A 12,658-nucleotide genomic window follows, 5' to 3' on the forward strand; every position below is an offset into this window, starting at 1 on the left:
AGGGTGATTGCTCGGTAATTACAGCAATCCAGCTTGTCGCCCTTTTTGTAGATAGGACACACGACACCTTCCATCCACTCCTCCGGTAAAATCTCCTCCTCCCAAATCTTGGTAATCACCCAGTGCAGCGTTTTAGCCAGTGGCTCGCCACCGTGTTTTAGTAGCTCGCTTGGTATTTGGTCAACCCCAGCGGCTTTATTATTTTTGAGCCGGCTGATCTCCTCCTGGATTTCTTGGAGATCCGGAGCCGGTAGTGTAATGTCTTCCGCGCGTGCTCCCAGGTGCGTTACCGTGCCATCCTCGTCGTCTGCTGCATCGCCGTTCAGGTGGTCTTCGTAGTGCTGCCGCCACCTCTGGATCACCTCACACTGGTCCGTGAGAAGATTCCCGTTTGTATCTCTGCACATGTCGGCCTGTGGTACGTGGCCCCTGCGCGAGCGGTTCAACTTCTTGTAGAATTTCCGTGTGTCTTTAGCGCGGTACAGCTGCTCCATCGCTTCGCGATCTCGGTCTTCCTGCTGGCGCTTTTTGGTCCGGAAAACCGAGTTCTGCCTGTTCCGTGCCTGTTTATATCGCGCCTCGTTCGCCCTCGTGCGGTGTTGCAGCATTCTCGCCCATGCTGCATTCTTCTCTTCGACTAACTGCTCGCATTCGCCGTCGTACCAGTCGCTTCTTCGGTCCGGGCCCACCGCGATTGTTATTGTCGTTATTGTTATGAACTATGTTTCCTCACATAATGCAGTTGCCCGTAAAGACCTTTCCTTGAATTCATTCATTTCGGAATACAAATTTCTCAGTGTCATGTCTGGTAGGTCTGTGATAGAAGGTTTTGTTTACTAAAGATTTTTACAATTTGCTACGGGAAATCTCTTCTCAATGGACTAGAGAAATTTAGTTCTATTTACTAACATACGTGAACTGTGTGGAAAGAGTCATTTGTAATTATTATGCATTGATTTGGATGAATATGAAATGAAAAATGAAATGAAATCATGTTTTGAGATAAACGTGTTTGAGAATATTCTTCGTAATAGAATATCAACATTTCGTAACAAGTACATGAAATTTTAGGTTTTAGAAATCACTGTTTACGAATCTGCGGTCTGTTTTTCGAAATTGACGAGAAATGGCTGAACCCCACTAAAAATAAATTGGTGATTCAACCAAAATCGAGAAAAAAAGATTCGTGATTTATAAACACGAATTTGATTTAACAAGTATCAAAATAAAAAAATGGCGATTGCATTGCAGACTAAAATGTGAGTTTAGCAATTTTGACCAAAAAATAGCTCGAGTTTTCTTCCACAGATAAGCCGTCCTTGCGTACCCGGACACCCTGCGTTCGGCAGCTTGCAGACGTTGATTGTCAGAGGTCCGGGCGAAATCGGCTACATCAGACCCAACAGCAATTCCCAGCGCGCTCATAGTCTTCAGCAATGACGAACTTCCTTCATTGAACAAGTTTGCGGCTATACAAGTGACACTTTCCATGGTTTGAGAAGCAGAATACAAATGTTTCGGAGCGAGTCTCAACACACTCCCATTGAAACATTCATTACAATTCTGTGTATTTTCTCCAGTGCCCCGCTGTAGCAAATCATCTGCGGCAAGAGCCTCGTACACAGGTTTGATGGCATCTTGAACGTTCTTTTGATGAAGATGATCGTGTTTGAATGAAGCCAGTTCGCCTTTTGCCCCCGCCGCACGATACTTGCACCAGCTGTTGGCACCTTCTGGACACCTAAAATGCTGCGGATCCTTGTCAGTTGAACACCTGTGAGAAAAAGTTGCCCATATAGCATCCTTCATAATCGATGCAGAGTCTGGGCGCCTTCTGATCGCCGGTTCATAGTAGGTCATTAAATCCGCTATCAACTTGCCCGTTAGCTTACCCGCGTCCGCCTACCTTCTTAGTGTCCACCTACATTACATTTTGAAGAGTCCTGCCAATCGTTGTATTCCACCATCCTTTTCTTCAACGCCCAGTTAGCGCAAGATTGACAGAATGAAAATGTAACAACGAAGTCCAAAACTTTGTCAGAGTACTTCCGAGTCAGTCAGAGTGACTCCAGCACTGCCTCCAGCAATGCTCAAGTGCGTTGCTTCAATGCCACTTTCAGCATTCAGCTTCATTTTCTCGTCCACAGCCTTCTTCTGAATTACTCCAAAAACCGATTTTGCGATAGTTTGAAGCACAGTGAGAAAACTGCAGTAGATGTTGTTACTAAAAGTACGTGGTATGCCCATCAGTCTATCAAAAAGTCTTCAAGCTTTGTAGCCGGAATTGTAAATCACGTAACTGTTGCCCTGGTCCAGTTCAATGCCCTAGTAACTCGCAGTTTTCAACTTCTTCGAGGAAGTGCTCACATACTCGGTGTTGGTTTCGGCGGTAAACTGATTTCCCTTGAATGCCTTCGATAAGGGTCGACTACTGCGCTTTTTACTGTCGCGAGTGCCCTTTTCGACAAATCCGGCATGTTTACGAGAGACATAACACGCGCACTTGACAGGCTTCCGATACGCTAAAAGCAGACGCCTTTCAGCTGCGACAGCAGTGGCTTCCTGTGCAGATCAAGCCGTGAAATACGTTTTCGAGACCTGTACAGTGCAAAACGACGCATTCTGGGAACGTGTATGCCATGAAAATGTTTCGAGTCAACAGCTGAGTGGAATGCTTCTGGGCACGTAATTTTCCCACTGTATTTTGCCGTTTATCGCGATTCGGCGCGTTTTCGACTGTGTACGTGTGTAGTCTTTACATTTTTTTGCATATTCCACAAAAGTTTTGTTAAAATGCAGTTTTTTCGCCATGTCTCACTGTACTATTGGGATTCCTCCTCAAAACTTAGAAGACTACCTGTTTGTGAAATTTACACAATGTAAACAATACACATTGAACTAATTCCACCCAAAATTCCAATAGAAAATACCCAATGAAAAAAGTTACATCAATTTGATAGCGATGCGATTTGATTCCGTACACTATTCAGTTGCTTTCCAATTAAACTTTTTAAATATGAGAGTTTTGATCTTATTAAAATGCGGTCATCAGTCTTAAAATTTATGCAGAACAGACTTTGATGTTCTCTCCAACGTTTAGACTATATTTTCTAGTCTTTTTCAAGGATTCATATGAGAGTTTTGAAGCAAAAATAATTCTCAAAAATTGGCATTGTTAACGGTACAAGATACGTTCACCTGGCAAAAAAATCTTTCATTTGAATGCGCGGTAAATTTGGTTTCAATTTTTTAATATGCATGCATACTATAATTTCACAATAATATTTCAATAAATACTTCATGCACTCTCTTTTTTCTGAATAATAAATTTCACGTGCTTTTCAGTGTCGTTTGAGGATTCTCAGTTCGAGGTAATTCCCCTTACGCCGGAGAAAATTCTGGAGATGATAGAACAGGCTTATCCTAACCCTATAACTCCCGAGGATTTAGCAAAGTATGTTTACTGTTTTGTGATCTGATTACACTTGACTTACTCTATCTATTGGTTCCATTGAAACAGAGATAATGGCTGGGAGGAAGAAGAGGTTTTACAAATTATGATGCTGCTGAAAGAACGAGGCCTTATAAAATCAATGGAGTACAACTCGTTTACCCGTATCCATCACGATGATAAGGAGATCAAAATCGTCAAACAAATGCCAACGATAGCGTCAAATAAACAACCAACTATTGCTATAATAACAGCGCAATATTGCGAGAAACTAGCAGTGGACGCCATGCTGGAAAATAAAGAGACATTTGTTCGGTACACAACAGTGGGTAAGTTTAATGTTTTCAATTATATAGTAAAGTAGTTTAAAAATTGCATGCTATAAAACAACAAATCATTCAAAAGTAGGTTCATGATCCTAAAATGCAATTCAGATGTATAACAAGATCACTCCAAAAAACTAACTTTTAATACTGACAGGAACATCTCCAGAAGCACCAATTAATGGGCTACAAAGAATTAGGAAAAGAAGAAGACGTTTTGGTAAGAACATTCGACAAATGCGTTCGATTCAAGCGCTTGATTCACCTTACGTAACATTAAAATTGTAATCCGTGTTCCACACAAGTGTGCGCCTTTTGCATCGTTGTCATATTTCAAATGCACATACAATTACAACATAACCATTCATTCACTTTATTCCACGTGGCTTTTCAAATTTATTTATATGACATCGTATTATTACAGAATTGGCGAATCATGAATATTTTCTTCTGTGGTTTTTGATATACTCAATATATACATTCAATGAGCTGGAGATTACTGGGTAGGGAAAGTTATGAAACTTAGAGCCATAGTATTCAAGTGAGAGCAAGGATTTGAAGTAAACAGATCGAAAAACTAGAAGTGGCAGGGTCATTAGAACAGGCTTAATATCGTACGGGCTTTGTCTTCTGTTAATGAGGGTCGAGCTTAGGCAGAATAACTAAGAATCACCCGAGTTCACTAACATGTGTCCTGATAAAGGTAGACGTGTCTATCTTTACCGTGACAACCGACAAAACTAGAAGTGGCAGGGTCATTAGAACAGGCTTAATATCGTACAGGCTTAATCTTTGTCTTCTGTTAATGAGGGTCGAGCTTAGGCAAAATAACTACGAATCACCGATCTGTTTACTTCACATCCTTGCTCTCACTTGAGTACTACGGCTCTAAGTTTCATAACTTTCCCTACCCAGTAATCTCTAGCTAATTGAATGTCGATAAAATGTATATAAGAAAATGTGACTAACATAGTCGAAATAAAAAAGGAAAAAACTGTATACAGTTGTATACTACTTTTGCATCTACTATACTGCCCATAATCACAAGTCAGTCCCATGGTCTATGTGATTCCATATCTACAGGGGACTGACTTGCGATTATATGCAGCATACACGACTATGAAATCACGTACGAGGTTGTCGAGGTCATGTATCCTGGAACACTAGAGATATGTTATAACGATGTTAAAAGCAAGGTAAAAGGACTTGTAGCGGCTGCGAATGTCCTGTAGCTTATGGACGCGCATTATACTTCCTATATTTAAATCACTGATACCACTATTACTCTGTATGGCCATGAGGCGTGTTCGTTGAAGGAAATAGATTATCGAGTGCTTGGTGTTGGATACACTGAGAAACAAAAATATGCATAGTTAGCATACTTTCTATTTCCGTCCCTTGTTTCTTCTGCTGTGATTTTTATGTATTTTCATGCATATACTTCTAGTAGGCATTTAATGAGTGGATAGACCGAATATGTCCAATGCATAAAATTTACAGCAGAAGAAACGAGAGGCAGATAGAAAAGTATGCTATCGATGCATAAATAAAATTCTGTGTGTCGGAGAATTTTTGTGCTCAATACTCGACAACACAATTAAGAATGAGGCAGGCGCACAGACCGCAACCTATACCAAGTAAACAAATGTGCTAACATCTAAAGACTGAAAAAATACGGCCGACTACAGTTGGACATGTACTGCGAACGTCAGAACAGAGATTAGCTAAATTTATTTTCATCAGTTAATCTGGAAGAGGTCGCTGACTACAGATTCCGAACTCGCTGCCTGTATCAAAGAAGAGCGAATACGGTGAAATTACAAAAAAAAAGAAAACTGCCAGTCCAATATCATACAACTTGAAAATCTGAAAAAAGTTGCGGTCATTATTCGAAACACACGAATTCGGCCACGCTGATGATGAATTATTCCCAAATTAAGGTTCTGTGTTTTTCCATATATGCCGGAGATTCCTTGTAGACTGATCCAACATGCTAGACTATTCGTGTATCGAAGTAGGACCTGGTTTATCTTTAATGCCACACTGTTGTGCGCTTTTTTCTTTAATTTTTAGGTAGAAAAACGATTCGCCAGCTGCATCCAATTGGGTCATTATATGAAGAATAAAATATTTATTTTTAAAAACAAATCTAACCTCATCTTTTTAAACATAACAATATATATGTTCCACCTTAAAACTTCAGAATGATTTTTAATTGATTTTCTACGATCATATAAACATGTCGTCGTTTGACACTATTGGTCTTCTTTGAAAATGCATTTAGCCACATGGGGTAGCATTTTCGACAGTTAACCCAGCAAAATGACTGGGTCTAGATTGGTCAATGGAGGGCATGGCCGTAATAATTGTAAGTTGAAGGTTGAATTGTGATTTTATACATAGCTTTTAGAACATTATTCACAGTCCGACTATACGACGTGAACTGATTCATGATTTGTTACATCTTGGACATGATCTTGTTCTCGTGGCTGTGAAGTAGTTCTCAAAATCAAATCATTTTCTCCTGAACTATTTCACGAAACCCGGTATATTATTCAAAACTATTCAATCATCGTGAACTAGTTCATTCTTCCTAATATATTAGTCCCGATTCAACATCCGTGCCCGTGAATTAGTTCACCAAATCATAAAATGTTATTCATGTATACGTGAACTGATTCATGATTTCTATCGAATTAATCACAACGCACCATTCATACTCATGAAATAGTTCACAAAACCATGAAATCATTTTCATGTATTCGAGAACTAGTTCATGATTCCTAGTATAAGAGTCACGACTTACCATTCGAACAATAGGTCACAAAAACGAAAAATATTATTAATGTATACGTGAACTGATTCATGATTCCTAGCAACTGACCATTCGTGCTCGTAAAAAAGTTCACAAAATCATGAAACCTTATTTATGGAAACGTGAACTGATTCACGATTCCTAGAATAATAGTCACACCTAGCCATGTGTGGTCGTGAATTAGTTCACAAAAACATAAACTATCGTTCACGTGTTCGTGAACTGGATCATGATTCCTAGTATAATTTTCCCGACTGGCCATTCGTGCTCGTGAAATAGTTCACGAAATCATAAAATATTTTTTGTGGAATCGAGAACTGGTGCATGATTCGTAGTACATGATTCATGAACTATCTTGAGTGCTTGTGATACTTAGAAGATATCCGTAATCATTTTCAGTTACATGCAGCTGCACATGATCTTGAAATTTTCACATGACCTATTTCACAAAATTTGGGTTTTTTCGTCAAATAGCATATAGTTATGCTCAGCTTCTAGCGACTAGTAATAGGTGCGAGCAGCAGATATAAGAAAATTATTAGGACCTCGAACATCGTTATTATTTTTAAGGGTCAATGTGGTGTCTGGACAGAAAACATGAATATGTACATGAGTCAAATTAGTCCACGTGTCAAATTCGAAAGTGTGTTCAAGAATAAAATATCACCATTACGTGCATATAAATTACGGAACTCGTGACTAAGCTCCTGAAATCATCAACATAAATTACACTACTCGTGACTAAAATATGAAACATTGTGACTATGATCCTGAAATCATGAACCCTACTTGTGACTAAAATATAAGGATAACGAGAGTAGAAATTAAGGAAATCGTGACTGAGATCCTGAATTTATGAACATAAGTCACACTACATTTTCAGAAAAATCCAACACGAAACTCGGGAATATCACGAAAACGCGAATATAAAATACGAATATTGAGACTAAATCCCTGAAATTCTGAACATAAATCGTGCTACTCTGCCAGAAAAATTTGATTGTAAACTCAAGACTAAAATATCACAGTAGAGTAATTAAGAAAATCGCGACTGCGCTCCTGAAATCGTAACGGTAAACTAGATTCCGACGACATTTCAGCGCTTGAATGGTTCGAAGTAGAGAGATACTTGCCACTATCTATTCTGCATCAGCTAGCCGAAATGAAAATATTTCAATTTTATACTCGAAATATGTTAGTAACCATGTTCACCGGTTTGTATAATTGAAGCTTAACTAATATATCTGTCTATTTTATATTATGATGATGTTATATCACAATTAAATTCTATACATACGTAGTTTATCTCCCATTTTACATATTTCTACGGGTGGCGGGATCACCGTTGATCATTATTTGTTGGCTTGCTACTATTTAGTTCGATTCCATTCCCGTATTCATCATGTGGTGTATTTCCAGGTGAATCCAATGTTTATACCTTGGGCAACATCGGAGCACATCGTATCGTCAGTACTAAACTGCCATCGATAGGAAGCACCCGCGAGGCAATGACTGCGGCTGGTAACACTACCACACGTTTGCTGGGAACGTTCCAGAAAGTGGATTATGTGTTCATAGTTGGGCTAGCAGGTGGTATACCTCACTATACCGACTACAAGAAGCACGTACGTTTGGGAGATGTTGTCATAGCTTCGCTATCCGAGCAAAACAAGAGTTCATTGGATGCCATTGATCAAAAATTTTCTTCGAAGCCATATTGCTACGTTTACAATGATCAAGGAGAGGTTAAAACGTACTATCCTTCAGACGATGGTCTGCAATCGATCGGCAAATCGCTCCAACTTAATGATGATGGCAAGAAACCATGGGAAGTTTACATTAAAGAAGGCTTGATCAATCTCAAAAACAAAAGCGACAACGATTTCAACAGGCCAGCCCCAAATACGGACAAGCTGTATATGAATATTGGTAATAAGGATGTGATTGAAGTGGCACATCCAGTGTCGCAAGACGACGTTGATGGAGTTCCACAGACTCGGCTACATGTCGGGCCGATTGGTTCGGGTTATGATCTCATTAAATCCGATAGCTTGAGGACAATGTACTCTCAGGAGTATGGTTTAGTGGCGACCGATGTTGAAATGAATTCCGTTCTGGACAGTATCGTTGGAAATTGTAGAGATAGTTTTATCTTGATCAAAGGTATTTCTGATTACAAAGACGGAACCACATCAAAGAAATGGCAAAACTATGCATCTCTCGCCGCAGCCGCCGTCATGAAAACGATTATCTGTGCGATGGATGCACCAACTAACGTTTAAATTGCATTTTCCTACAAACGGCACCTACACTTCTTCTGAAATAAAAAGCTAAAACTGCAACCGATCTAGTTTGTGACATAAATGTACCAAATAATTATTTTATTTTTATACCGTAAGTGTTTTGTATGTTTTTATCGTAACTTATTGTCCTTCGTCGACATTCTAGTGATCCCCAGAAGAAGACTACATGCTAAATAAAGAGTATATTTGATATGAAGTACATTTATTTATTCGAAATATTAAAGAGTTAAAGCAATGCGAAACTCTAGCGAAATTTTCTTTCAGTTCCAGCGGCTGCTCATGCGGGGAGCCATTCGCGCGCGTGCCGGAGGGTTAAAAAAAATATTGAAATGACACCCAGTATAGTGAAGAAAGACGTACGTCCTACGTCAAAAAAGTACAATTCATCCTATACTAGTCAGGCGGTATCAGCGCGGAACAAAAACGGAAAATACCGTTCTCTTTAACAAACATAAGCCGTTTAACAAGCTATAATTCTTTTTGAGTAATTCAAGATTAGAATTCAGAGACTGGATTTTTTTACATCGCTTGAAATGAAGAACTATTATGCCCATAATGCGGAGAACTCAAAGAAATACCGTTCATTCATAAGGAAAAGTGAACAATATGAATTCAATGAGCATGCGAGATGCTATACTTTGGAAGAATCCCGGTTAAATCCATTCCGCAACTGGTTCGGAGATCCAGCTCACATGCAACAAACGATTTCGACTCAATCGGTTTCGGAATCAGTTGTTGCATGTGAGCTGAAATCCATCCTGACTCCATTCAGGATTCCGAATGGTTTGACCGGGATGTTTCTGAACTTTTGGACACAATCATCAAAAACGGTGAAGTTGTAGTTTTTATCGAAAATTTCATGGCAAGCTTTATTGAAGATCATTGGGACTTACTAATAAAGAGTGAGTCGATAATGATTGCGACACTTTCAAACTTGCGTAACTAATTCATATTTCACCTAAATGAACCAAATTTTAAGCAGTTTAGGGTGTATGAGTTTACATTCCGGCCGAGATGGAAGAAAAAAAGGCTCGCGAAAGCATTTTGTTCGCCCACATGCAACATTCTGGGTTGTTGCTTCGCACTTTGGGAAAACGGATGGATATATATTAAAATCATCTTCGGCTCAAAGTGATTCGTGAATAGGCAACACACAATTCCACAAACAATATTTACAACATATTTACAACGCGCGAAACCATAATTATACTTTCAAACATATTAAAATAACAAATATATAAATTAAAAATTCAAACATAATATGTACAAATCAAATTTATATATACACAAAACAACTATACAAACAAAATACTACATTTTAAATAATTGGACGAACTATTTACAAAAGTTAGCTCAAGTATTGTCTCTAGACGATATTGTTGAAACAAACTATGATGAGATCAAATCCATCATGAAAAAGTTAAAAAATATGAAAGCTCCAGGTTATGGTGGAATTTTCAACATTCTTCTTAAAAACCTTCCCGAAATAACCATGAGATACTTGGTCAAAATATTCAACAAATGTTTTGAATTAGCATACTATCCTGAAAGATGGAAAAATGCCAAGATTATTCCTATTTTGAAACCAGATAAAAACCCAGCAGAAGCATCTAGCTATCGACCAATTAGCTTACTCTCTTCTATTAGTAAATTATTTGAAAAAATCATCCTAACTAGAATGATGTCACATATCAATGAGAATTCTATTTTTCTTCCTGAGCAGTTTGGATTTCGTATTGGACATTCAACTACTCATCAACTTGTGAGAGTAACTAACATGATAAAGGCAAATATCTCAGAGGGCTTTTCCACTGGAGTTGCTCTTCTAGACATCGAAAAAGCTTTCGACAGTGTTTGGCACAAAGGTTTAATTGCCAAAATGTGGGATTTCAATTTTCCAATTTACATAATAAAGATAATTAAAAACTATCTTACTAACCGTACCCTACAGGTTTCTTATCAGAATTGTAAATCTAATAAGCTGCCCGTTACAGCAGGCGTCCCTCAAGGATCAAGCGTCGCACCAATACTATACAATATTTTTACCTCTGATCTTCCAAATCTACCTACAGGCTGTAAAAAGTCACTTTTCTGTTATGATACTAGCATCTCAGCCACTGGGAGGAGTCTTCGTATTATCTGCAGTTGACTGCAACGAAGCTTGAATATTTTCAATGATTACCTGAAAAAATGGAAAATTTCCACTAATGCGGCAAAAACACAATTGATTGTGTTTCCGCATAAGCCAAGAGCTTCTTCTCCTAAACCAAATTATAACCATATTCTAGAGAAAATTTTCAATAGGACGTAAGTAACAAATAGAGATTCTCTTTGGGGTCTTTCTCTTCTGTTCATTACTCGGCCATTTTAACATTTACTACTCTACTCTTTGCATAATATTCTAGTAAAAACCGTCGGCTTTCGATATGTACTGGAAAATTAGTGCAAAGTGTTGTAATGACGACGTAATAAACGAAAGAGAAAGTAAACAAAGAGATGCTCTCAATGTTACTTACGTCCTATTGAAAATTTTCTCTAGTATTATTAAATTTAATGGTTTGAATTTAACGTGGACAGATCAAGTTAAATACTTGGGTTTGATTTACGATAAAAAACTCACTTTTAAGGATCACATTGAAGGAATCCAAACAAAATGCAACAAATATATAAAATGTTTATACCCTCTTATAAATAGGAATTCTAGGCTCTGCCTAAAGAACAAACTATTAATTTATAAACAAATATTTAGACCGGCAATGCTATATGCAGTTCCAATCTGGGTAAGTTGTTGTGCTACTAGAAAGAAAACGCTTCAAAGAATTCAGAATAAAATTCTGAAAATGATTTTGAAGCGTCCTCGCTGGTTTAGCACAAATGAGTTGCACAGACTTGCAAACATAGAAACATTAGAAATTATGACGAACAGTATTATAAGCAACTTCCGACAAAAATCGTTGCAATCTTCAATTGCAACGATTAGCTCTCTTTATAGTTTATAAGTTAGTTTATAAGATTTGTTTAGCTCCTTATTCAGAAGACAAGTAGGTTTAAAACATCCTACTGAAAAAAAAATACTTAACTGCGAAAGCATATTATAACTTAATAATAATTAACTGAATCATGTAAACAATAGGGATGAAAAGTTACCACTTGTGGCTGAACACCCAATATACTAAATTAGAAATGTAATGCAAACAAAACAATATAATCAAATAGAAAATAATATATTTAAAAAAAAATACGGATGACGGATTCTTATCGTTCTCCAGTATCTAGAAATAAGACCAAAAATAAGCAGTCTACGATTATCGCCAAAACGGCTAAATTTAGGTCAATAGTATCTTCAGAGAATTTATTGGTTGTAATATGCTCTTTCTTTTGATGTTATATTTTCGCGGATTGTTCCCCCTTTAAGTGGGATATTTTCATTAATTTTCTTTCAAGTGATTATATTGAGATGATGTCTTCAGCAAATTTATAGCTCTTTCTTTTGCGAACAATTTTTTCTGAAAACACTGTCACATACTGTCCAGAACGGAAACCATCTTGTACGCTTTAAAAGATAAAGCATGACATTTATTGTTCAATATTGTAATGATCCGTTTTACATTTCTTATAAAAGAAATGTATAGAATTCGTTCAAACTTTCAAGATTGTTTTCCGGGGCCCGGAGGGCCGAGTCTTATATACCAATCGACTCAGTTCGACGATTTGGGACAATGCCTGTGTATGTAACGGACAAACTCTCATTCGTGTTTCTCAGCAA

General features: G+C 37.8%; 1 protein-coding gene across 6 annotated transcripts in view; it reads left to right on the plus strand.

The window, feature by feature from the left end:
- LOC131676014 (uncharacterized) overlaps window positions 1–9,082 on the plus strand; it is a 59,209-nt gene extending 50,127 nt beyond the window's left edge. For 4 of the 6 annotated variants that reach the window (XM_058955167.1, XM_058955149.1, XM_058955154.1 and 1 more), the window contains 4 exons: window positions 3,346–3,454; window positions 3,521–3,780; window positions 3,932–3,994; window positions 8,009–9,082. In XM_058955167.1, coding sequence (XP_058811150.1) covers window positions 3,346–3,454; window positions 3,521–3,780; window positions 3,932–3,994; window positions 8,009–8,871 — 1,295 coding nt within the window. In that variant the 3' untranslated portion in view covers window positions 8,872–9,082. The remainder of the gene's footprint in view (window positions 1–3,345; window positions 3,455–3,520; window positions 3,781–3,931; window positions 3,995–8,008) is intronic. The other 2 variants (XM_058955160.1, XM_058955174.1) reach the window with 1 other exon arrangement.
- Window positions 9,083–12,658: the final 3,576 nt, after the last annotated feature.

Source organism: Topomyia yanbarensis, chromosome 1 (genome assembly GCF_030247195.1).
Source record: "Topomyia yanbarensis strain Yona2022 chromosome 1, ASM3024719v1, whole genome shotgun sequence".
Taxonomy (NCBI): Eukaryota; Metazoa; Arthropoda; class Insecta; order Diptera; family Culicidae; genus Topomyia; species Topomyia yanbarensis.